The 24,732-nt window shown below is 54.9% G+C and overlaps 1 protein-coding gene across 4 annotated transcripts; it reads left to right on the plus strand.

Moving 5' to 3' along the window:
• Window positions 1-5,227: 5,227 nt before the first annotated feature.
• Window positions 5,228-23,943, plus strand: BID (BH3 interacting domain death agonist). Of its 4 annotated transcripts, XM_064478828.1 has the most exons (6): window positions 5,228-5,376; window positions 16,671-16,732; window positions 19,776-19,977; window positions 20,953-21,092; window positions 21,887-22,099; window positions 22,944-23,943. In XM_064478828.1, the coding sequence occupies exons 2-6, from the start codon at window positions 16,721-16,723 to the stop codon at window positions 22,953-22,955; spliced, it is 579 nt and encodes a 192-aa protein (XP_064334898.1). In that variant the 5' UTR covers window positions 5,228-5,376; window positions 16,671-16,720; the 3' UTR covers window positions 22,956-23,943. The 4 variants fall into 4 exon arrangements, with proteins under 4 accessions (XP_064334898.1, XP_064334899.1, XP_031300330.2 ...); XM_031444470.2 differs by lacking the exons at window positions 5,228-5,376; window positions 16,671-16,732 and having other exon boundaries at window positions 16,747-19,977; XM_064478829.1 differs by lacking the exons at window positions 5,228-5,376; window positions 16,671-16,732; window positions 22,944-23,943 and having other exon boundaries at window positions 16,739-19,977; window positions 20,953-21,211; window positions 21,887-22,024.
• Window positions 23,944-24,732: the final 789 nt, after the last annotated feature.

Here is a 24,732-nt window from a genome sequence, read left to right on the forward strand (position 1 = left end):
GCGTAATTCTTAAAAGTCATTTTTCTGGACTTGGCAGTGAGCTCTCCGGTGGGAGGTGTCCCCACACAGTGGCACCTCAGCGCACATTTGTGTGTATGATTTTTAGCCACCTTTACCTTGTCCATGTTGTCCTGGCCTGGCCACCTGTGACCATCACTCGAGAGAGTGTCTGGAGCGACCCAGGTGGGCAGAGGCTGCTCTCCAAAGTGGCGCCAAGACCCTCTGGTCTTTGACATGGCTCCTCCTCCTCGCTGGGGGTCCAGCAGCCCTGGCAGCCTTCCCTGCCAGCGCTGCTCTGTCCTCAGGCCCACCAACCTGGGAGTGCAGTGCCGTGGTTGAGATGTGTCCGCCTCCCCTAGTACGTTCAGAGCACAGGGTCTTGGAGAGAGTGGACTCGTCCCCGAGAGGCTGCAGGGACAGTCCTGGGCTACTGTTCTGGCTCCTCTGCCCTCCCCGCTGTGCTGACCGTTAGGAGTGTGGCTGACCTGGCTATCACCCACAGAGCTGGTCCCCTCTGGGGCAGCAGGAGGAGGCCGGACGGTGACAGGTGGGGGTGAGCTGGCGTGGAAGCCAGTTCCTAGAGCTTCTGGTCCCAGTTCCTGACGGATGGTCAGGGCCATGCCTGTAGGCCACGCCTGTCAAGGGCTCCAAATCCCTCCGGAACCTGCCCTCAGGGTCCCGCCCGGAGCCAGAGTGGAAACTGGGAGGGACAGAGGCTGCCGTTACATTTCACTTCACTGCTCAGGAGACCCTCCCTGGGTGATGCAGTGAGGAGGGAAGAGATGTCCTCTTAGTTGGGCTGCGTCCTGCCCCGTCCCCTCCCTGAGGTGGTCCCGCAGCTGCGGCTTGAAGCGGAGCTCCTGTGGGCCTGAGAAGGCACCCGTTACCGGGACAGATGTGAGGGAGACGCCCTGGGGGGACAGGAGCATGCACGCTGCTCCGTGCCCAGCACTGCCTTTTGGAACAGGGCGCGCACCTCGCTCTGAAGTAGGTTGGATTCCAGCCTTTGGATCTGCTGGGACGGCTGTGGTGGTGGCCGAGGCCCAGGGCCAGGCAGGATCCTAGCTGAGGATCTTCCTGCAACAGAGGACAGTTGGACCGAGCAGTCTCTGCATCTGGCAGAGAGAGCACCCGCCAGGCCCGGGCCATGTCTGTGTCCACACAGGAGCCGCCGCGCTGGGTAGTGAGGTGGTTCCTGACTCTCCCGAGAAGTCAGAGACCAGAGGACGGCGGGCTGGCTCCCTTGTGCCCAGGGCGACTCGGGTGCGTCTGGTGACAGGGCTGAACTTGTTGGTACTCGTCTTAAATACTGAGCTGAATCCTCTGTTTCCTCCCAGGAACTTAATTTGCCGGGTACTGGCCGCTCTCCACAGGCAGCGTTCCCGTGACTTTCAGATGGGCCTCCCTGAGGACAAAGGGCCCTCACCTGAGTGGACACCCGGAAGGCCGGGCCCCATTCCTGGAAGGTGTGGAGAGCAGCCTGGGCCCTGCCAGGTCCTCCATGGGGAGAGGTTCAAAGAAGCCTTGGGAGAAGACAGTTCCTGACACTGCCTGGGGAGGGGGCCGGGCAGCAGCCCAGGAGTAGATGCAGGACATGACCGTCCTGACTGCATTGCCACAGGTGGGAGCCAGGGAGGGAGGGAGGCAGAGAGGTGTCTCCCCACGTGGCCAAAGTCAAGTCAGTTGCTAGATTTTTCTTCTCTGTGGTGTGGAAGACGGTCATTTTCCCCTGAATATGCAAATTCACAGCCTCAAGGCAGGGATGTGCCCCCAGCCATTTGGTGTCCAGCGGGGCAAGGCTGCCGCGTCTGCCCCTCCCACCGCCCCCTTGCTTTGGCGGGAAGAAGCCTCCAGCCAGAGCAGCTACATATGGAAAGGGACGGGCAGCAGAAACACTGTCTTGTGCTGTCAGCTCTGCCCAGGCTGAGGGCCGCCCCTCCGCCAGTGCCTCGTCTCAGGAAGTGGATGCTGGAAGGAGAGGGTGCCTCTGCCATGGAGAGGCAGGTGGGAGGGTGTGAGGGGTGAAAAGATGTCTGGACTCAGAACCCAGCCATGTGAGCGGGGCGGCCAATTTCAAGGAGCAGGGGGAGGACATGGGGGTTGACGCGGGATGAGGAGGACATGGGGGTTGACCTGGGATGAGGTCTCTGCAAGTCTGCTAGCAGAGGCACCTGGTGGCACCGCGTGGGGTGCAGCCCCCAAGGCCACCTGGGAAGTGGGCCTTCTGCTCCCACCAGGTCCAGAGCTGGAGGAGGGTGATAAATTTGGTAATTTTCAAAGCCAAGTTCCCCCAGGCCTCTCCACCCCAACCCCACACTCTCCTCCCTGGCCCCAGGGGAAGACTGAGAGGCACAGACAGCTGTGGAACAGGCTGGGACAAAGCAGGAGGACTTCCTGGAGGGGACTCAGCCTTGGACCCTGGGCCTGGGTCTCCAGGTGCCTAATTGCTGAGTGTGATTTCAGCCAGCAGGAATGGTGGGGTGTGTGACACCCCCCCCCCCAGGGTAAGGCCACAGCCTAAAACACTTCCCATCTCCCCCCGCCCTAGCCACTAGAGTGGTCTCTCCACCCCTCCCTTTCCCCTAAGGCTCCCCGAAAGATGATCCCATGGGTCCTGTCCCCTCCCCCACCCTAACCCTAGGAGAAGCCACTTGACCATGCAGTGAGTGCTGGACCAGGAATCTGATCTGGCCTCTGGCCCCAGCTTGGCTACTGCCTGTCTGGCCGATCTTGGACATGGCTTTCCACACCTGTTTCTACCCTTGCAATGGAAAATAACTCACTCTCTGCCCCATGAAGGGGTTGTGGGGCTGAAAATTGTTCACAGATTGTGTGCCTGTCCCTCTGTGGCCACTGGAGCCAAAAATGGGCTCCCCCTGAGGGTGACTCTGGGCCCTGCCCACAGCTGGGGTGCCAGGAAGTACACAGTGTTTGTGGGAGAGGGAGGGCGCCACAGACGGGACTGGATGTGGGGAAATGGGCCTGGGGCCATGGACGAAGCCTTCAGGATTCAAACTCAGACATTAGTTCTTCCTTCCCTGCCAGTGTCCTACGTGAGAGTCCTGCCCCTCCAGGCTCATAGTCGACCTGTGTGTCTCTGCAGAATTCTGGATACTGATTTATATGTGAAAGCCGCCCCCACTGCCGCACCATCCGGAGTCCCTCTGCTCTTCCCCCAGAGCCCATGCTGACTAGAGCCAGTTTTCTCAGGAGCCGGTCAGCCTTGTCCAAGTCACTCTGCTCTGGTTTCCTGGGTGGGGGCTTTCCTGCCTAATGTTGGCTCTTGGCCAGAGGAAAAGCTGAGGGGGACATGGGAAATCCCAGCCTCTCACCTGCTCTGAGCTCACCTGGGAAGGGCACAAGCTTTGCCCCTGGTCCCGGGTCCAGCCCTCTTTCTCTGCTTCTCCCTCAGGACTTGTTCTTTCTTCCTGTCTAGATTCTCCCTTCTGTCCTTCAAGGCCCAGAGCCTCGACTGTGTCTTGGTGGGAAAGCACCTTGGAGGGGCAAGCTGGTCCACCCTGCCAGGTGGATCCTTTCATTCTCGCAGACACGTCTCCAGGGCTGGGATCGCCACTCCACGTCAGCCCTCCTTGGCTTCCCAGGCAGGCCCCTCTGACCGCAGCACCTCAACCCCACTGAATTCCCAAGGAGGCACCTACTAGGGGTGGAGGGGATTGGAGGGTCCTGAAGTGCTGGAAATAAGCTCTCCTGGCCTCTGTTGGTCTAGAGTCGTGGGAGGAGGGCATGTCCCTGCTGCACGCATGGGGCTCTGCTGGACCTGCCCTCCGCTGGGCCTTCAACAGGAACCGGTCCTGCTCTTTACATATTTTGGGTTTTAATCCCTTGTCAGGTATGTGATTTGCAAATATGTTCTCCCCTTCCATAGGTGGCCTTTTTATTCTGTTGATGATTTCATTTGCTTTGTAGAAGCTTTTTAGTTTGCCAAAGTTCCATTTGTTGACAATGTTCCTAGCATCACTACTGTGATACGTGGGGCTGCATGGATTGGTGGGCAGACGTGCACTGTGGAGCAGGGAATGTGCTAGTGCTGCCGTAGACACAGCAGCCCTTCACAGTCCAGGAGGCCTCTGGGCATGGAAAGTGAAATTATGGTCAGAGTCCTGTGCAAGAAGGCAGAGAAGCGTGTCATCTGTCGTCCAAATTTTAGCAATCAGGAGTGGTGAGAGTGAGAGGAAAGCTGGGTGGTACTGAGGTTGGAAGGATTACTGGTTATTTATATGCATTGGTTGGAAGTTAAGCTCCTCCTGACAAGACTGCAGTGAGAGCCTGGGAGCAGCTTTCTGGGGAGCATGGTTTGGCCTGGCTGGTCCATATACAGCACTAGCAATGCATTTGTGGTTCCAGAAATGAACTTACTGCTCTAGAGTGTGGTTGCCTTAGTGGGGCTGGTGGCTTTGCGGACGGCCTCAGCTGCCAAGTGAGGAGGTCTTTGCCTCAGTGCTGGCCTGGCCTGCGTCTTCCTTTGCGGGGATAGAGTGCTGAGCTCCCCCGATGGGTGGTTTGTTCTGTGATTTCAGACATCCTAAGAGTGTTGCCCTTTCACCAGTCACACATTTATTGGAATGAACCTGCTCTTGTTTGGAATATCTAGATTGTCCCTTTTGACACTTCCTTCAGAGCCAATTTAAGCTGCACATAAAACCCAGATATTTCATTTAAAGTTAGGTGTGAGATAAGGTTGGACTCCTCGAAGTGGAAATTGGCAAGCTCCGTCCTTTCTTTGCAGAGTGGTGAAATCAGTCACTCCCTTTCTCTTTTATTTTGGCTGCCAGGAACCCCATTTAAAAGTATTACTCGCTGTTTAATCACTTGGATATGCAGCTCTGATAAGAAATCAAGTTGGAGCATAGATAACACTGCCTAGGTTTAAAAACTGTTCCATTATGTGATCTTTATTGCAATAGTTTTAGTCATCGTAAAATTGGTGCGACAGTCATTTAAGAAAAATTGGAAAGTACAAAAAAGTGGAAAATCCCTGTGATTTTATTATTTTACAGTAAACAGGCGATAGTTTCTGGTTATATTTCCTCCCGGTCTTGTTCTTCTTCTTTTTAAAATTCAGTTTCTATTTTCGAGTTCGAGTTCGCGTGCAACCTCCGCCCTGGTCCCCGGGTGTCCTCTCCCAGCGCCTCTGCCTCCGGGCACCTGCAAGGGGGCGTGGCCCGATCGTGAATGGGCGTGGCAGGGCCCGGGGCGGGGGCTGTGACCGGAAGGGGCGGGCCCAGGACGGGGCGGAACTGGAGAAAGTAGGCGCGCGGCGGCTGCGCGCTCGACGCCTTGGAGACGCCGGCTTTTCCCGCCCGCGCCCGGCGCTGAGCGCGTCTCAGTCCCGCTGCCTCGCGTGTGAGTTCGGAGGTGAGTGCCGCCCCGCGCCCAGCGCCCCGGGTCCCCGCGCGTGCTCCTTCCCGCCGCCCCGTCCGCGTGAGGCGGCCTCGGTCCCGGGCCCAGGCACCCCCCCCCCCCGGCTCTCACGGCCCTGATTACGCTGCCGGAGGCGGAAGTGGGTTGTTGAGTGACTTAGTGGCCAGGGACCCTGGGAGGCCGGAGACCCTCGGCCACCAGGCTGCGTGCGGGGCTCGGTTCTTTGATCCAACGAACCAGTCGTGCGGCGCTGCCCGGGTCGCGGCGGTGGCGGCGAGGGGTGGGGCCGGGGGCCGGATGGCCCTCCCTGGGTCCTCACGGGGCCCAGATGGCCCTCACCCGGGCGGTGGTCTTCACTGGGAAGTCCTCACTCGGGGGGGTGGTCCTCACCCCTGAGCCCCTTTCAGGCGACTACCCCCCGGCCCTGCCCTTCCAGCGGGCCTCCCTCGGCGGCCTCTGTGCCGGGGCATGTGGTTTCCACTCCGTCGCCACCCTCGGGGGCGCAGACACGCTGGCGTGGGGGCCTCTCCTGGGCCTGGGTCCCTGCCTTCTTGGGGCAGACCCTGAGCCAGGGTCCCCGAATCCTGGGACGGGTCTGTGCTCGAGCTGGGCGGAGGGTGGGAGGGGGTCCTCTGGCTTTAAAAGCTGAGGTGGCTCCAGGAAGGCGCTGCTGGGAAGAGGAGGGAGCGCCGGGGCTGGGGCTGCGCTCCTGCCGGAGGGAGGAGCGGCGGGGAGAGGGGCAGCATTTCGGCGGGGGTTCAAGGGCCAGCTTCCCTGCGCTCGGTGCCGGGCTGCCCGGGCCGGGTAGGGGGCTCTGAGGGACCGGGTGCTGTGTGGCAGGAATGGCAACTGTGATACACTGGGTTACAGGCTTTGGAGCGAAGAACTGCGGGAACATGCTCTGGTTCGTGTGCGCTGTCTGGGGTGGACTCTGAAAGATGAATAGGAGCTTGCCAGCAGTGCAGGGCCCGCTGGGGGAGGTGCCCTGCTCCCTGGTCTTGCAGGGGGAGGCTCACAGCCTTAGCTGCCCTGGCGAGACTAATTGGAGGAACAGAAGTCCACGCATTTGCTGGTGAAAATGGCCTGTCCCAGCCCTGAGAAGGAAGGGTGAGGGCACGGGGTGATGGGGCCTCCCAGGGCAGCAGTCCTGACCAGGTAGAGGGCAGTGAGTGGTACTCTAGCTGTTCTGTTTCTGTCTTGTGCAAGGGGAGAGACGGGCCTGTGTCCTGATGGTGGACTGTGCGCATCTTGCTGGGGGTATCCAGGGACTCTGCCTCTCGCCGTGGCCACTGTAAGTGCTTCTGTGGCGGCACTTCTGGTGACCATTTGTCAGGCTGGGGATGTGGCAGCCTGGTGTGCCCCCCAGGCAAGCCCCCCACCCAAGTGGGCCTCCCTTTCATCTTGGCTGCCACCCTTGGCTGGCTCCCCAGAGACCACTGACGGGTCTGCAAAAGACAGCTAATTGAGGATGGTGACACAGCTCACTGCATGGGACACACGGGCAGAGCACTTTGTGTTTGGACAGAGGGTAATCAGTTATCGTCTGTCCCTACTTTTCGGATGGGGAAACTGAGGCTCGGGGTGGGGGGAGGGTAAGTAACTTGCCCAGGTTCACAGCGAAGGGAGACTAATTGGCCGCCGGCACTGCCTGGGTTTCCCAGCCTCTACCCCATCTCCCCCGTCCGCAACTGTTACACATGGGGCGAGGGGCAGAGGAGGACGCGGTCTTTCTGCAGGCCACCTCCATTGCAGGTCGCCGGGCTTCGGACCCATGGACCCTCGGACCCTCAGTGGGGCTTTTCCCCAAGACCCCTCCCAGGCAGGCTCCCAGCCCCTTTCGCCACTCCTCTCCTCCCCTTCCTGCCTCTTTGGTCAAAATGAGGAAGTTTCTGATGAAAGGATGAAAGGCAGACGAGCATCTGGATGAACCGCTGAGCTGCCGTTTCTGGAGGTTCTGCTGCAAACTGAGTTCTAGGTTGGCTTTTGGGTTCTTGTATCCAGCCAGGGTCCTAGAAGCCATCAGCTCAGAAAATGAGGAAGTGGTTTGTTGTAAATTACCCTCTGCCCTCAGTAATCCTGTCAGCGTGGTGGTGGGGGAGGTGGGAGCCAAGGTAGTCTGAAAGGGAAACAATAGAGTAGGTGTAAGAGGAACTGGTTACCTTCAGGCACACAAGTGCATGGGGCCTCTGGACCTTCTGCTCTGGTGGCAGGACATGTGGCCGGGGGTGCGGCTGCCAGCACTTGAGGAGAGGCCTCTTTGGGGTCTGGGGCTCAGCGTCACCAGAGGGTCTTGGAGACATCTCTCTCCTCTGTGACTCTAAGGGCAGGGTGGTGGTGGAGTGTTGAGACCAAGGCCAACCTAGGCGCCCTGCAGTAGCCCCTGGGACACGCGGCCCCTGCTTAGGTCTCAGAAGCCCAGGGCCTGGGCAGGTGGGAGCAGCAAGAGACTAGGTCGCTGAGGCTTTTGGCACCAGGAGGTGCACTTCCGAGGTTGGGGTGTAGCCCTAGGCCTGTGAGGGGTTCCCCCCTCCTGATTCCAGCTGCCTTTTTTTTAAACCTCTTTATTGAGATGTCCCACATGCCATAAAATTTGCCCATTTAAAGTGGTTTTTAGTATATTCACAGCGTTGTGCGACCATCACCACAATCTTATTTCAAAGCTTCTGAGCACTCCCAGAGGAAACTCCAAACACACCATTATCCCGTCCTTCTCCCCCAGCCCTAGACCTGGCTCATCTACTTTTTTCTCTGGATTTGCCTCGTCTGGGAAGTTCGTGTAAATGGAATCATACAACATGTGGCCTTTTGTGTCTGGCTCCTTGCACTCAGCATGATGTTTCAGAGTGCATCCATGTCGTAGCATGTATCACAACTTCATTCCTTTTATGGCTAAGTAATACGCCATTTTATGGATAAACTGCATTTTCTTTATCCATTCAACGGTTGATAGACATTCCGCTTTTGGCTGTTTTGAATAATGTCGCTGTGAACATTCACATACAAGCTTCTGGGTGGACGTGTTTTCATCTCTCTCATATGTATACATACATAGGAGTGGAATTGCTGGGTCATATGAAAACTGTTAAACGTTTCGAGGAACTGCAAAACTTTCCCAAAGTGGCTGCACTATTTTACATTCCCACCAGCACGGTGTGGGGTTCCGGCTTCTCCACATTTTACCAGTTCTGGTTATCGTCGATCTTTCTGATTCTAGCCATCCTGGTGGGTGTGAAGGGGTGTCTCATTGTGATTTTGATTAGCATTTCCATGATTAATGATATTGAGCATCTTTTTTGTGTGCTTACTGACCATTTGTACATCTTCTTTGGAGAAATATCTATTAAAATTATCAAGTTCTAAGAGTTCTTTATACATTCTGGATACAGGTCCCTTGTCTGATGAATGATTTGCAAATATTTTTTCTGATTCTGTGGGTTGTCTTTTCACTGATCCTGTCCTTTGAGGCACAAAAGTTTTAATTTTCAAGAAGTCCAGTTTATCTGTTTCTCTTATATTGCTTGTTCTTTTGTTGTCATATCTAAGAAATCACTGCCCATCCTAAGGCTATAAAGTTTCATTCCTTTGTTCTTTTACAAGAGTGTTACAGTTTTAGCCCTTATGTTTAGGTGTGGCATCTATTTTGACTTAATTTTTGTGTATGATACAAGGTCGGGGCCCAAATGCATACTTCCGTTCCCTGTGGTGTCCAGCAGTCCCAGCGCATTTGCTGGAAAGCCTGCTCTTGTACCCAGGTCCTGGCCCCGCTGGCAGAGATGAGTTAACTATGAACGTGAAGGTGCGTTTGTGGGCCGTCATTTCTGGTCTGTCGGTGTGCGTGTTTATCCTTTGCCAGGACTGCGATCACTGCAGCTCGTTGCCAAGTTGGGAAGTGCTGAGTCCACCACGTCTGCTCTATCCTGTGCCCTTGCATTTCTTTATGCAGGGGCACCTTTTGTCACTTCTCCCCCCAGAAAAGCCAGCTGGGAGTCTGCGAAGACCGGTGTTGAGTCTGTGGATCAGTTTGGGGAGTGTCACCATCAGAACAAAATACGTCTTTCGGTTAGAACGGGAACGATCTCATTTATTTAGACCTTCACTTTCCTTCAGTGACGTTCATAGTTTCCAGTGTACAAGCCTTACACCTCTTTCATTAAGTGTATTCCCAAGTGCTTATCTTTTTTTTACTTTTTTAATTGAAGTATAGTCAGTTTACAATGTTGTGTCAATTTCTAGTGTACAGCATGGTGCTTCAGTCGTACATGAACACACATATATTCGTTTTCATATTCTTTTTCACCGTGAGCTACTACAAGGAGTAACATACAGTTCCCTGTGCTGTCCAGTGTAACACATTCTCAGTGCTGCTCTGTTTCTCAGTCTCACTTGCGGGCTGTTCATTGCGGACATATGGAAGGACGGCAGATCTTGCGGAGACTGTCCTGAAGCCTTGGTGAACTCGTTTATTACCTCCAGGGCTGTCAAGTCAGTATACTTTAAAGCTTCTCAGTTGGTTCCAGTGTGTGCAGCCAGGGTTGAAAACCTGTGGGCTGGATCAGTGGTCCCCGAGCCCTTGGGATGGGAGGGGAAGGAGTTTCCCCAGTGTCTGTGGAGAAGGCTGAGAGGCGGGAAGCTGGGTTCCAAGGAGGCCGAGGGACCAGTGTCCCAAACTCCAGTGTCCTTCTGTCCGGATGAACCCGGGTGGACCGAGTGGGTGGAAGGGAGGTCACAGTGTGTCCGGGGGACATGTAGAAGGAGCCCACGTGTAAATCAGGCAGTTTCCCTGAGCTCTGCCTTGATCCTGAACACCGCTGAAAGGGAAGGACTGCCTTCTTACAGCTCTAACAGTGATACCACTAGAGCTGGCAGCCACCTTAGAAATCTGGTTCCCTCCTCCCAGTAAAACCTCAGGCATATCATTTTGTGTTTGTATAAAAATCGTGGTTTCACCTTTTTTCTTTAATTGGAGTACTTGGAGTCACCCCTGAAAGCAAGGCTGGTGGGTCCGTGCGTCTCCTCTCAGCTCCTGGGGTGACTTCTTGGGGCGGGTGGAACCTCTCTCTATCCTGACTGGGGTCGTTTGGTTTCTGGTTTGTGCACGTGGACCAGTTACCCCATTTGTGGTCTCGCTGACTGAGGGTCTGGGCCTGTGGTCCTCGTGGGCAGAAGACAGGGTCTGTTCTCTGCTGGGCAAGACTGGATAGAGAGTCGGACGGTTGGACGTGTCTGTGTGTCCGTGATCTATCTTGAGCTCGGTTCAGAATTTTGTGCCCACCAGGGAGAACAGGCCCGTGTCTCTGTGTTTTCTCTGGACCTGGGGCTGGAGTCCTAGGACGGATGCTGTGTGCCTCCTGTGTTCCGTAATTCACAGAGGCCTCTCTTTCCCCCTCTGGGTCAATGTGGAAATATTTTTTTTCATTGTTGGGGAGTTAGGTTGTGAAATGTCTTAAATGGAAGGAACTCTATTCTGATTGACTTGTGGGCCTAAATAAATGCTTATATAAGTCAAATACTTCTAAAATTTCCAGAAAATCAGGAAATTGTTCTTCTAATAACTTATATGTATTAGACTTTTAAAAGACTTAAAATGCACAGAAATAAACTCAGAAATGTTTTTAAGACTACAGGTTCATAAGCAGACTCAAAGATAGAACAAACCAGTGGTGACCAGTGGGGAGGGGAGGAGGGAGAGGCAAGACAAGGGCAGGGGATTGAGAGGTGCAAGCTGTTAGGTATAAAATGAGTCAGCTACAAGGATGCACTGTGCAACACAGGAATGTCAGTATTTTATAATAACTGTAAATAAAAGTAACCTTTAAAATTGTGAATCACTGTGTTGCACACCTGTAACTACATGTGTAACAACTATATTTAAATTTAAAAAAGAGTTCAGGTTCCCATGATTAAGATAAATATTTGGCAAATGAGAATAAATTAATAATTTTTGGTTAAAAAAGTTTTCTCTGATTTATTAGTATTATACTTTGTACTGAGTATATGTAATACTCAACATTCAATATACCAACATAGTGTAATAAATTTTATTCTACTTGGTCCCCTCCAGATTTCTACAGATTTACTTATCAAATGAGCTGATGTTACTCTTACATAATGTTTAAGGTTATGAAAAACATAAATTTGTTTTCAACTAAATTGACTTGAATTCTGATTGTTTTTAATAGCATTCCAGCTTTGGATGCTGCACAGTAAATTGAGTTAATTAATGGGCAATCACTGTGTACCTAGATAACCTGGAAATAAGGCAGGATGCTGAAACATTGGTTACCAGGTATAATTTTAACGGTTTTCAATAAACTAAGCAGAGGCTCTGCCTCTGGCCAGCAAACCTGGTTGTAAGGCCCCGCACTGCACCTCTAAGGTGTGCTGTGTCGGGGGCCGGTCCTCCGTCACCACTCACCTGCTTCTCTGTGAAGTGACCTCAGTCACTTGGCTTAAAAGTCACAGAAACACTTGTGTATAAGCTTTTATTTTCAAGGAAAAGGAGTAGCTGTTATTTTCCTCTCAAAGCAGCGTTTCTCAAGCTTTTTTGGCCTCTGGATGCTTTTACATATAAAAACTACTGAGGAGCCTGGAAAGCTTTTAAGTTTTATCTGTTTTTTGTTAGAAATTAAAACTGGAGAAAATTTAAAATATTGTTGATCTGTTTGAAAACACCAGCATGCTTGCTGCTTGTGAACATAATTACGTGTATTTTCCAAAACAACATTTTTAGTGAGAATGACATTGTTGCGTATTTTTGCAAGTCTCTTAAATGTCTTGAGTCTAAAAAGAAGCTGCAAAACTCCCAATTTATCAGAGTTTGTCTCGATGGTCTTGCCTTTGCTGTCAGAAAGAGATTATTATCTGCCAAGTGGGTGGCAGAGAGTCTGTAAAACAGAATGTTTGCTATTTTGTGTCTTTGGGGGAAACAACCCCACGGAAGACAAAGGCGCACCACTCATGATGAGCTAAGGTCTTGAGTTTCGTTCACTCTTGACCAGATCCTGTTTCTCAGCATCCATGGTCCCATCTGTCAGTGCCCAAGTGGACTCTGGCAGCACTTCCGAAGACTGGACCCTAAGTTTAGGAAAAAAAACTTCCCACGATATCTTTTACACCTAAAGAGAGACTTCCCAGAGTGCCCCTGGAGAGTCCCAAAGGTTGTTCACCTTATAAAAAGACATATTATAAAATTAATTACATCTGTTTGAAGTGTTGTAAGAGCTTTGTGGGAAGAGTGGTCAGAAGAGGTGCAGCCCCTTGGTTACGTGTCTGGGTAAAATGTCACTAATGTAAGTAACTCAGACTGTGCTTTGTGGGAGCGCTTTCGCTGTCCACGATCCGGTTTTACTCCCGGGAAAACACTAATGGGGTTTGTTCTGTGCGGTACCCAAGAGAGGCGACCCCCTTCTGTTGTGACTTCGTTGGTTAGAGAAATCTGTGAATCACTCCCAGTGGCCAAGTGGTCAGCGATTGGGGCGTCCACAGCGGGGAAGGGTGGCGTCTGCACCTGACCTTTCCAGACCAGGCTTCCTCTCATCTGGCTTTAGCAGCCGAGCCTCAACCCGGGTGCGGCCCCGCCCTGCAGGCAGCATACACTGGACACCGGGGTTTGCCTGGAATGCTGCCGACATTTTAATTTCCACTTTCTAGATACACAAGGAAACTTTCTTAAACTGTCAGCCATAAAAATCTGGCAGACAACTGACATCTGGCTCTTACCTGCAGAATTCTTGTTAAGCCTCCTCGTTTTGTGTGGTGATACAGGGTTTTTTCCAAACTTTTTTTTATTGTGGTAGATACAGAATTTACCTTTTTAACTATTCTAAGCGTACAGTTTAGTGGCATTGATAAGGAATTAATTCTCTAAAAAGCAGACGGCTTCTCACGCAAGTGGGATCAGACAACATGTGTTCCTGTGTCTGGCTTGTTTCATTCACAGCATATCCTCGCCATCCCATGACGTCCACGGTCACATAATGCTCACACTGTCACTTGATGTCCGCGTTGTCACAGGTGTCAGAATTGCCTTCTCTTTTGTACATGTGGTAAAATATACACAAGTTTTTCCGTTTTAACTGTTTGCAAACGTACAAGCAGAGGCGTGAAGCCCACGCACGTGGCTGTGGCCCCATCCCCCCGGCCCCGGCAGACCTCAGTCCACCGTCTGTGAGTTCGACCCCCAGGGACCTCAGAGAATCGCAGAGCATCTGCCGTTTTGTGTCTGGCTTATGTCACTCTCACAATGTCCTCCAGGTCCCTGCGTGTGGCACCAGGTGCTGGAATTTCCTTTTTGCGGCTGATTGTATCTACCATGTGGATGGGCACATTTTGCTCGTCCGCTCACCTGTTGAGGGACACTGTTTGCACCTTGGAGCTGCTGTGAGTAATGCGGCCGGGAAGGCCGGGGTGCAGCCCGTCTGTCCTGCTCTCACTTCCTGTTCACTTCCTGTATACCCGGGGGCAGAGCTGCTGGAGCAGACCATGATTCTGTATATAATTTTTTTTGAAAACTGCCATACCGTCCTTTTGCTTTTTTAACCTGGATTTAATAACACTGGACGAATTGAGAGCCCTTGTTCCTGAGTGATGCTCATGTGCTTGGGTGTGACAAGCCACTTGTCACAGAACTGAGTTGTCTTGGGGGCAGACCTGCAGAGCCGCAGGGAAGCCAGTCTGGCCAGGGGTCCCTGGTGGTAGTGGGAGGAGGGTCACTTCCTGGGGGCCTGGAAGGGCGGCAGGAGACCGAATATACGGACAGACAGTGGGCCGACTGTAAGCTGACAGAGGAGGCCCCTGCCCAGGAGGCCAGCCTGGTAAGTCAAGTCAGACTGCTCTCTGGCGACGTCCTGGAAGCTACAAATTACCTCAGGACTTGGTCAGTAACTGACAGCTTCCCTGGTTTTTGTTCCTGCTTCCAACCTGGGTCTGCATTGGACTCTGCCCTCCAGGGGCCTCTCTCATCGCAAAGCTCTCCCACCCTCTCCTGCCAGGTGCCAGTGTCTGGATAAATGGCCCTTGCTCCCCATGGCTGGGCTCCCCTTTTTTCCAGAGGAATTCTTACACCTTTGTGGGAACTGCAGGTGAAGCCTGTGGAGTTTTAGGCCTGGCTCCTACTCTCAGGCAGCAAAAAGCCCAGTCCGAGCTCACTGCTGAACTCAGGCTCACCTGCTCGCCACTCAGAAGCCATTGTCGAGGCAGGTGTCAGTAGAAAGGAAGGTGCTTTAATCAGAAAAGCCGGCAGCCTGGGGAGAAAGTGGACTCTTGCTCAGAGACCACGCCGAGGGCCCTGTTCTGCTGGGGTGTTTTCAAAGGGAGAAGGGGGGACAGTCCTCCCTGCACGGACTGATGGACTCTTCAGATGTACTCTGCCCACGATCTGCCCGCGGGGTTGCCAGGGGGCTGTGGGGGCGGAGAGCTAGCACGGCCTTCATCCGGTCAGACTAGGCGTGGTGTGCATTCAGGGAGCCTAAGTCAGGAGTTGGTTTCAGTTGCTTTCATTCCTGTAATTAGGTTCTCTTAAGGGTTAGAGGGGAACAGAAATGCGTGAACAGGAAAGGGGGGAAAGAGCTGCTTTCAAGCTTCCTTATGAAAATTTCCAGACCTAAGTCGATTCTGTGCATTTGGTAGCTGTTTAATGCCACGGATCTAAATTTGCAAAAGAAACAGAGGAGGCCTCGCTGGTTAACTAACGCTGCTGCCGCCAGGATGGGCCCGTGAGGCAGCCTAGTGAGACCGCCTGTGTGTGAGAGTCATCTCAGCCCAGGCTGGAGACTGTCTGGAGAAACTGCGAAAGACCCACATGCACAAAACCCCCGTGTGTTCTGGCCAGCTGGCCCTCTCTGGGTTCCTTGATTTGGGGCTACTGAAGGCCTCTGTAAGTGGCAGAAGACTGGTGCCATTGCCAGCGACGTGCCCAGACATGAGACACCCTTCCTCCTTTCCTGTGGGTGTGGAGTGGTTTTATCGTCTTACTCTTTACCCCTTTAAATAGTGAGTTCAGTAAAATCTAGTATGTGTTCATTTAAGAAGGAAAAGTCACTCCCCGGCGGGTCTGGGTCTTTTTGTGCATCTGTGGCTACAGACACATCAGCAGAGCTGGCCCTGGAACAGCAGGTCCACTCATGCCCATGGTTTTCATTTAAAAATGCCACACGGCCCCGGGCTGTTGTCTGAGAGTGCAGAGCGCAGGTCTGGATGAATTCTGCGCAGATTAACCCCTGCTTGGTTCAAGGGTTGTTCAGAGGGTTAGGATATTTTGTGAAGACAGGAATGCGGCCAGTGTGAGTGACATGGTCATGGACCAGGCGGGGGCGGCCGGTGAGGTGCTTCTGTGGAGAGCATCCTGATGCTGGCTCCTCAGAGCGGGGTGGCGGGGGGGCCTGTGACTATGGCCGTGGTTTGGCCTCTTCCCTGGGGGCTGTTCTGTCTGCTGTGTCCTGATGCTGACAGTGGCTCCCGCTCTGCCCCTTGCCTGTCTGCCTCCACCTGCGTCTTTGCTCTTGGCCCCTTTCCTCCCAGACACTCAGCCCGCCCCGCCCCGCCCCATAGGGTGCATCGGCTGGGGATGCATGAGGCCAGGGCACCCGGGACAGGGAGGTGGAGGCCGCTCTGCCCTTCCTCCCTGAAGAGGAGCTGGCTATCCGTTTTGTCTGTCTTTTCCTCCTGGGTGTTTAGGAACCGTGTGGAATGACCAGGTTCGGTGTTTCGCTCTCCCAAATGCCAGTTCACTTGGTTTAGTCCAGTCTCCAGTGGGCTCATCTGGTCCCTTCTTGACGCTGGATTATTTAGTCTGTAAGATACGCTGAATGGAAGCTTTAACCTTCTGTGTAATTGTCAGATACATATTCTTTCTCCTTCTTTCTATGGGAAATTTCTCTTCTCTGCCCTTGAAGCCACGTGGCTCATGGGGAGCTGGCCTGCCTGGCCACCGCTCGAGTGTGTACCACGGAGTCAGGGTCCGTGCGGTGTGCCCTGGGTGGTGGCTGAGGGGAGGCCTGTGCTCAGGTGGTGGCAGTGATGCAGCAGACCCCCAGGAACGCTGGGTCCTATTCATGGAGGCAGCTCGGTGCTGTGGGGAGTCTGTCTGCCCTATTTGCCTGAGCCATGAACTTGGGGTGGGGCCTCAGTCTCCATAACGGGGTTCCGCGCTCCCCAAGTTTCAAGCTGCAGAGGAAGTGGCAGCCCAGGGTGCGCACAGTTGGGAAGGACGGCTCCTCTCTTCCCTGAGGGGTCCTGGAGTGGGTGTCCCTGCAGGAACCAGCACCCACCCTGTGTGTGTTCTCTTCCAGGCCACCAACTTTGACCCCTGAGAGCCGGAGCCTGCCAGGCTGCCTAGGCCATGGATTCTAAGGTCAGATGCTGCGGTTGTCCTGGGGGAGGCTTGGGGGGTGTAGTGGGGGGCAGCCCTGCGGAAGGAGCCTCTCACTCACAACTCCCTGGAGCACAGGGGGAGAAAACGGGCCTCTCGTCCCCTCGCCCCTCTTGTCCTCACCGAAGGACAAGGAGGCTTTCTGATTGAAGGCCTCTGAAAGGCTGGGAGCTCCTGGGAGTGGTTACCTCGGGCCATATGGGCCAGCCCCCTTGGTGCCTGCCTTCTCGGTGCCTAAATGCTGCCGGGTGCCTTGAATGAACATGGGCGCGAGAAGGAATCACAGCGTGGCCGGTCATATCTGCTTGGTCTTCCTTCCTCTTCTGTCATGTCAGGGCCCAGCACCAGGTACCCCCAGTCCCACCAGCCCCTGTAGGAGGCGTCTGAGGAGATGGGACTGTGAGCTCGGTGCCCGGGTTCCTGAGCAGCATCTGGCACCTGAAGGGTCTCAGCGTGAACCTTGCAAACGTCCTTCTAAAGGGATGGCAGCCACGCTGTTACCTGCCGGGTGCTGCAGGAGAAATGTCAGCTGCTTGAACAGAAGGGGTTTGGGGAGCTGCCCTTGTGCTGGCGAAGGCCTGTTATCAGGGTCCAAATTGCCCTATGGTGCCCCCTCTGACTTGCGCCCAGGGCGCCCGCCACTGGTCCTGCATCTCCGACACCTGTACCGGGGAGGGGGGGGTGCGGAACCCTCCCCTTTTTACTTTTTCCTTCCAGCAGAGACTCAGGAGTCCCCCAGCGTTAGTTCGTGAGGAGACTCCCAGGCGCCTCCTCTTCCCCCACCAGAATTTGCATGTCCAGTTTAAAAAAAATTACAGTAAAATATACATAGCGTAAAATTAACCACTGTAAGGTTTTTAAGGCGTAAGCTCAGTGGCAGTACTTTTGCTCACCCTGTTCTGTGGCCGCCACCGCCCGGCCCCTCGTCCTGTGCTTCCTGGAACAGTCTGGCTGCTTCGGGGGCCACACGGGTGGAGGACTCACGCAGCGTGACCTCTTGTGTCTGACCTCACCGAGCACAGTGTCTCGGGTTTGGGGGTTTTGTGTGTTTGTGTGGTGCTGTTTAGCCACACTGTAGTGTTCTTCTGTGATATTTTTTTTTTTTTTTTTTTTTTTTTTGGTATTTAGAAGAGCAAGAAATGAGATTGGTTTTAGGGCTTGCATGTTTGATGTTGCCTTCTCTAGGTTTGGACACCAGCACTTTTCCAGTGTATCAGACACACTGGCTACCTGTCCATCTTTTTTTCTACATTGGAACTGACTTTATATAGCGAGAGGTACTTTGGTCCAGCAAGGTTTCCTAAGTCTTCATCATTTCTCGTAACTCAGTTTCCCTGTGACCTAAAGGGACAGCCATCAGAGCACCCGCCTCTGAGACGTTCTTGTCAACGGTGGTCACTGGTCCTTCCTTGGCCCGTCCCCGGCTTGTCCCTGGCCCAGCTGGTTCTTGGTGCTGGGATGACTGCCCATCCTGGGGTCCAGTCCAGCCTGTTGCTGTCACACTGTGAGAACGGACCCCATCCATGGGCTGCCCGCTCGCAGCTTTGGGACCCGCGCCCCTAACATGAAACGCTTCCCTCCCACCGTCTCAGACACTCGACCTGGCCAAGTTCGTGGCAACCAGTGTGCTGCAGCCAGGCTTTGGGACCCCATTTGCCAGCCTCTAGGTGAAGGGAGTCCAGGCAGAAATGGCCTGATTTAGTTTCCTGGGGCCGCAGCCACGAAGCCCCACAAACTGGGTGTTTTCCCTCCGTGTCCAGAGGTCTGAGGTCCAGGTGTCGAAGGGTGGGTTCCTCCTGGAGGCTCTCCTGGTGCCCGGCTGTCTGGGCAGACACATCACTCTGGCCCCTGCCCTGTCTTCCCATCGCATCTGCCCCTCCTTTCTCTTGTAGAGACACCAGTCTTTGGATGTAGGGTCCTCCCTAGTCCACTGTGGCCCGACCTTAGCTCAGTGCCATCTGCAAAGACCCCATGTCCGAAGAAGGTCCTGGGGTCATGGCTAGGATGGCTCTGGGGGCACCGTCAGCTGCATGGCCTCGGCCCCGGTTCCTCCTTCCCCACCAGGAACCTCCCTGAGGCAGAAGGGAAGCACTTTGAGTTTCTAAGTTGCCTTGTGCCACCTGGCCTCACCGTAAAGGTTTGATACGTAGAGCTTTATGTACATTTTTACCTTTTTCAGGAGTAATTCTGGATAAGGCTTAATGGCAACATATGAGCACCTGACTATGCATGTTATTTATTTAAAACAACTTGTCCTCTAAAAGTTTTCTGATTTTTCTTTTTCTTTTGCAGTTTTTTTTTATTTTGGTGGTGGTGGAGGGAATTAATTGTATTTAATTATTATAATTTTTTTTAACGGAGATACTGGGGATTGAACCTAGGACCTCATGCATGCTAAGCACACGCTCTACCACTTGAGCTGTACCCTCCCCCAGTTTTCTGATTTTTCTAATGAAAAACATTAGGGACCTGGAAGCAACTGCTACCTGCACCTGTGTTTTCCTCTCGTGGCCACTTCCAGCCCAGGACGTGTGTCCGTGGGTCCTGCTCTGGGCAGGTCCCAGGCGGTGCCCGTCGTCCCAGCTCTTGGGTGGGTCTGCCGTCATCCAGCCGCTGTGCGTGTGCGCCTGCAGTCAGCGCCCCGGGAGTCCCTCCTGGTTCCCTTGGGGCCGCCTCGGCTTCGACAGGAGCCATCCTGTCCTGGTAGTTCTCTCTGTAGGCTCGGTCAAGGGGCTTACCCACCTGAGCCGGCCACAGCTGGCCAAAGACAGACGCTGTCTGCGGTCACAACTGTCCAGTCTGTACTGAAAACCTGCTGGATGCGTGGCCAGTGAAGGAGGACGGGGGGGCCTGGCAAAGCGCGTTGATGCAGGGCTGGCCGCTAAGTCTGCGTCTGCCTGGCTTCCGTCCCCCAGGGGAGCCACTTCTGCAGCAGCAGCAGCAGCAGCAGCACTTTGCCCTCACCCGCGGGCGGGCACGCGGGTCCCCGGGCTGGCGAGGCCGTCTCAGGTGGCTTTCATCTCAGGTCAGCAACGGTGCAGGCCCCCAGGATGAGCGCATCACCAGCCTGCTGGTGTTCAGCTTCCTCCAGAGCTGCTCCCCCTCCAGTTTCCGCAGAGAGCTGGAGGCACTGGGCCACCAGCTCTCCATGTGCACGGCCCTTGACGATGAGCTGCAGACAGATGGCAGCCAGTGGAGCCACCCCCTCGGGGGCGCAGCGGACACAGGTAGGCATTGGGAGGGCTGTGGGCTCATCTCCGCCTGGTTCCTGCTGCACGCTGCCCTCTGGGCCACTCCAGCCTCCGGCTGCCTCAACTCAGTGGACAGGGGTGTGGCCCAGGGATCCAGCTGCTGTGTCTCCTGGCTGGTCCCCTGGGGAAGGATGAGAAGGCCTGGGGGCAGGAGCAACAAGCAGAGGCTGTCCCTGGGTGGCTCTCCCACACCGTCCCTGCTTCGGGGCCCCAAAGCCTCGCTGGACGCAGTGGCCAAAGTGATGACAGTAGGAAATGGGCGTGTGGACGGGGACCTAATGAGGTTTGGAAGCAAAAGGCAGGTAGAGGCTCTGGTGGCCACCTCGTGATGCTAACTCGTTCCCTTGGCTGGACTTGCCGTGGCTCCTGAGTTGCTGGAAGGAGGCGGGAGAGGCGAGGCAGTCAGGGCTGCAGGAATCGGGTGCGGTGGAGCTGGCAGTAGCTTCAGCAAGAACCCGGGGTGGGAAGGCCAGGGCCCGGAGCGGTACTGAGCACAGTCGGTGTGGCTGGACCTCCGATGGGAACAGTGGACGTTCAGGTCCAAGATCACATCAGATCCGGGTGACTTGTCCCTGAAAGTGAGGCAGGTGCGTGGAAGGTTTTGAGGAGAGAAATCAAGCTCGAGTTGCATGCCACGGTCCAGGCTGTGGGGAGGCCAGCAAGACAAGCCTGAGGGGGCACTGGGGGGCCAGGGGGAGGGGGGGCTGCATCCAGGACCTGTGATGCCAGCATGGCTGGGCTGCAGAGCCCTCTGGGCCACTTCCTGGGGAGATGGCTGTCAGATGCAGGGGCCAGAGCCCAGCTAGCTGCAGTCACAGCTGCCTCAGCATCACGGACCGTTTTCGGGAGCAGGGGTGGGGAGAGGCCGGCTTTGCTCCAAAGCAGAACCGCCGTGTTCTGGGAGGAGGGGTCAGCGAAGTGTCGTCTGGAGCCACCCTCTCTGACGTTTAGTTTCTGCGAGTCAAGAGGAGGCCATCTGGGACATCGCCAGGCAGCTCGCACAGATTGGGGACACAATGGGCCGCAGCATCCACCCAGGGCTGATCCACGGCCTGGCCGCGCAGTTCACAAATGGCAGCCTCTCGGAGGAGGTGAGCGCGCACACCCACGGGCGGTCAGGAAGCGGGGGCTGCTCAGGGTCTGTCCTGCACCTCGGGTCCTGACTGTCCACAAAAGAGCTGGAAATAGGACCAGCCTGACGACCCTTCAGGTAAGAACTAAGTAACTTGACAGGAAAAACCCAAACCTTCAGTCAGATCCAGCGTTTGGGGACAGAGCCCCCAGAAGGTGAACACGATGTGTGCAGCTCTTTCCTCCAGTTCAGAGAGTTGACCGAGGGAGCCTACAGAGCTAAGTCCCCACCAGGGGTGGCCCCAAAGGCCGGGCACACCCCACAAGGCCGTCAGGCATGTGTAGGAGCCGGGGTGGGGGTGGGGGTCCACTACTGATGGCTAAGGACGCAGGGGCCCCCAACACTCAGAAATGTAGTCCAGGGTCTGGCCCGTCCAGGGAGCTCCCTTTTGAGGTTTGAAGGTGTCGTGGCGCACAAGCAGCTGTGACGTTCTCTCCCCCTCAGGGAAGGTCCTTTGGGGGCCTATGGTCCATGGAGGCCTCCCCTGGACGGGCGGGAGGGGTTCCTCCTCTCCCTGCACCCTTGCATGAGGCCCGGATGCCCTCAGTGGGCACTGACCCTCAGCTCAGGTGCTTTTGGTGGGGGAGGTTTGTCTCCATCTGCCCTCTCAGACCAGAGTTGTCCTCACTCCCCTCCAGCATCTGCTGCTGACAGCACTCCTCGAGAGGAAGGCCCCTTCATGGCTGTCACTGTAGGGCGGCCTTCCTCCAGCGGGAGGAGGCTGGTCAGCGAGGCTCCGTCTCCTCCATGCAGGACAGAAGGCGGGGCTTCGCCACGACTCTGGGGCAGCTCCTCCAGGCCTGCCCCGCAGATGTGGACCAGGAGAAGACTTTGCTCGTGCTGACCATGCTCCTGGCCAAAGAGGTGGCCAGTCACACGCCAGCCTTGCTCCAGGACGTCTTCCGCACAACGGTGAACTTCATCAACCAGAATCTTCTCACCTATGTGAGGAACTTAGTCCAAAATGTAAGAGCCAGCAACACCAGCTCCTAGGCATCTCCCCTAAGGTCTGAGACTGTCTCTGCAGGGCTGCCTGCTGGTGACCAGACCCCAGGGAAGGCAGTCTTCCTGCTCAGGAAGAAAGGCCAGGTTTTGCTTTCGTGAGCAGGAAAGGCGCTGGTCGGAGGTGGTGAAGGCCGACTTGGCGCTCGTGACAGGATGGAGGGAAGATGGTGGGAGGGGCCCAGGCTGCCTCCCATCTCCTTGCGACTTCACCTTGTCCCAAAATGAGTGTAACTTACGTGATTACCAAGGAGGATCAGCGGTCAAGAGGGGACTGCAGTCTGTCTTCTAAGCAGGGAGTTTGAGGCCACAGTTCTTTGTGGCCCAAGGAAGAGGCCAGGCAGGCCTTAGGCCTCTGGCTTGGGTTTATTCACAAACTAGCTGGAAGGGAGGTGGGCGTCTTGTCTGAAGGTTTGAAAACATTAGTGAATGGGCTTTTACTTGTCAGAAGCACGGCTCAGGCCTCTGACCCTCTTCAGGTTCCCTGATGAGCCTTAAAAGCGCGTGCTCTGCATGGTCTCCAGCTTCACAGGCATCTTACAACTGGGGTGAACATAAACCCCAATCCAGTGTGAAAGCATGCTGAATCGTGGGGAGGAGAGAAGCCCGAGAACACAAGTCTGTCTGTTACCAGCTCACCCGACGTGCGGGGCTGAGACAGCCTTGGTTCAGTCCTCGGCACCGTGCGTGATTCGGGGAAAGCCTGCGTTTGCAAAGCCCCAGTCCACTTCCACTGACTGGAGGTCTGAGCACGGGAGCCTGGCCTGCGGGGCAGACAGGCTGACTCTATTTTCTGTCCCTGCCACAGGAGCTGGACTGAGTGGACCACTCGATGAAAACAGGGCTGGAGAAACTTGAGCTGGTGACAGCAGTGCAGCTGCCTTCGTGGGTATTTAAGCAGCTGAGAGGACCATCCCAGAGCCGGTGTTTAACTGGGACCACTCAGCAACCTCCCTTCCCCGCCGAGTGAGCGTGTGCACACGTGACTGTTCCACACTGTCACCTGAACCCGTCCCCATGCCAGGCCTTTACCCGACGTCAGCTGTGAGGGCCCCACCTACTGTAAAGGTGTTCAGGTCTTTTTGTTTTAAAAAAGTACCCACTCGACTGCTCCTGAAAGTTCAGCCCTGGGGGTGGTCTCAGGGCAGCAGGGCTCTGTGTTTGAGGACCAAGCGCTGGAGGGGGGGGGGAGGGGGCGTGCCCCTTACAAGTGAAAAAGTACCCCTGGAAGGAGGGACAGCCTAATACCAAGGAAGTCCAGTCTTCCTATTTAAAAACCAAAGGGCACAAGAGGTCTGGGCTCAGTGGGAACATCAGGCCTCAAAAACATGTTTTTGACTTTTTCCTTTTATTTGAGTCAAGAACCAAAGGCACTTACAAGGTGTGGAGACGACTTCAAGTCAAGCAGTTTACAAAGTCACCACGCACCCTCTTCTCACCGAGCTGCGCCCGTGGGGGGTATCTGGAAACTCCCCTCTCCCCAGCCGGCCCCTCAGCTCACCCCTGCCTGAGGGCTGCGTGTGGAGAGCAGCTCTCTAGGCATAAACGTGAAAGAACATTTAGTCTTCTAGAAATCCAGCATCTGAGAGGCTCCCTGCGGTGGGGACACAAGCCAGAGCATAGGCAGCACACATCACTCAGCACCAGAGTAAACCAGGGGCACTTACGTTTCGAAACAGCGCAGCCCAGTCTGTCCTGCCGAGGCAGAGGCAGGCAGTGGACGTGGGGCCTTCGTGACTGCGAGCGTGGTGCTTTGGGAGGCACATGAACAGGGCGGTGAAGTAATAAACATGTTCTTGTCACCAAAACCCTTCTGTCCCTGAGTCTAAATTTATCAGAAGGATGACTCCACGTGGTTCAGCACTGAACACGACCACCCTGGGGCCAGGCCGCCGTCGGGACACATCTTCCAGGGACGCTCTCGCTAGGGGTCCTGGACTTCGAAGGATTCATGTCCCAGTGGAAACAGGTGGAGCCACACGAACCACCCCTCATACCTCTGTCTCGCTCGGGGGAGACTCATTTTCCACAGCGCCCTCACCTGCCACTTTATACATGTTTTAGTGTAACATTTTCCAGGCCAAGTCAGATACTTCCTTGTTCATACGGCAGGATTATCGGCTTGTCTCCCCATCACAAAGTTTCCAGTCTTGAGCACATCCTGGAATTTGGTGCATTTCACATAACACAATCCTTGTGGGCAGAACTGGAAAGTGTTTGATTAAGACTGTTTCATCCTGCTTTTTAATTATTTAAGTGACAGATAAAGACAACAAGCTTCCTCCCAGAAGGTGCCCGGCAGCGTGGAGAGCCCGGCGGGGCACCTGGCATCTTCGGAGGGTCAGGTCACTCCAACCTCGAGCCGGGGGCTGCGCGGGCTGCCTTTCGGGGTCACGGCACCAGACGCCACTCTCCCCTGACAGCCTCGCCAGCTGTGCAGACCGGGACTTTGGACGCTGTGGCCATGTTCTCAGGGCCATCTCAGGCCACAGGCCTGTGTACTCAGGACGCAGGACTACTTACCCGGAACCATCCCCCATACGTCAAGGGCACGCGGTTACCACAGGAGTGGAAAGGGGTTCACCAGTCCCTTCAGA

This window comes from Camelus dromedarius, chromosome 25 (genome assembly GCF_036321535.1).
Source record: "Camelus dromedarius isolate mCamDro1 chromosome 25, mCamDro1.pat, whole genome shotgun sequence".
Lineage (NCBI taxonomy): Eukaryota > Metazoa > Chordata > Mammalia > Artiodactyla > Camelidae > Camelus > Camelus dromedarius.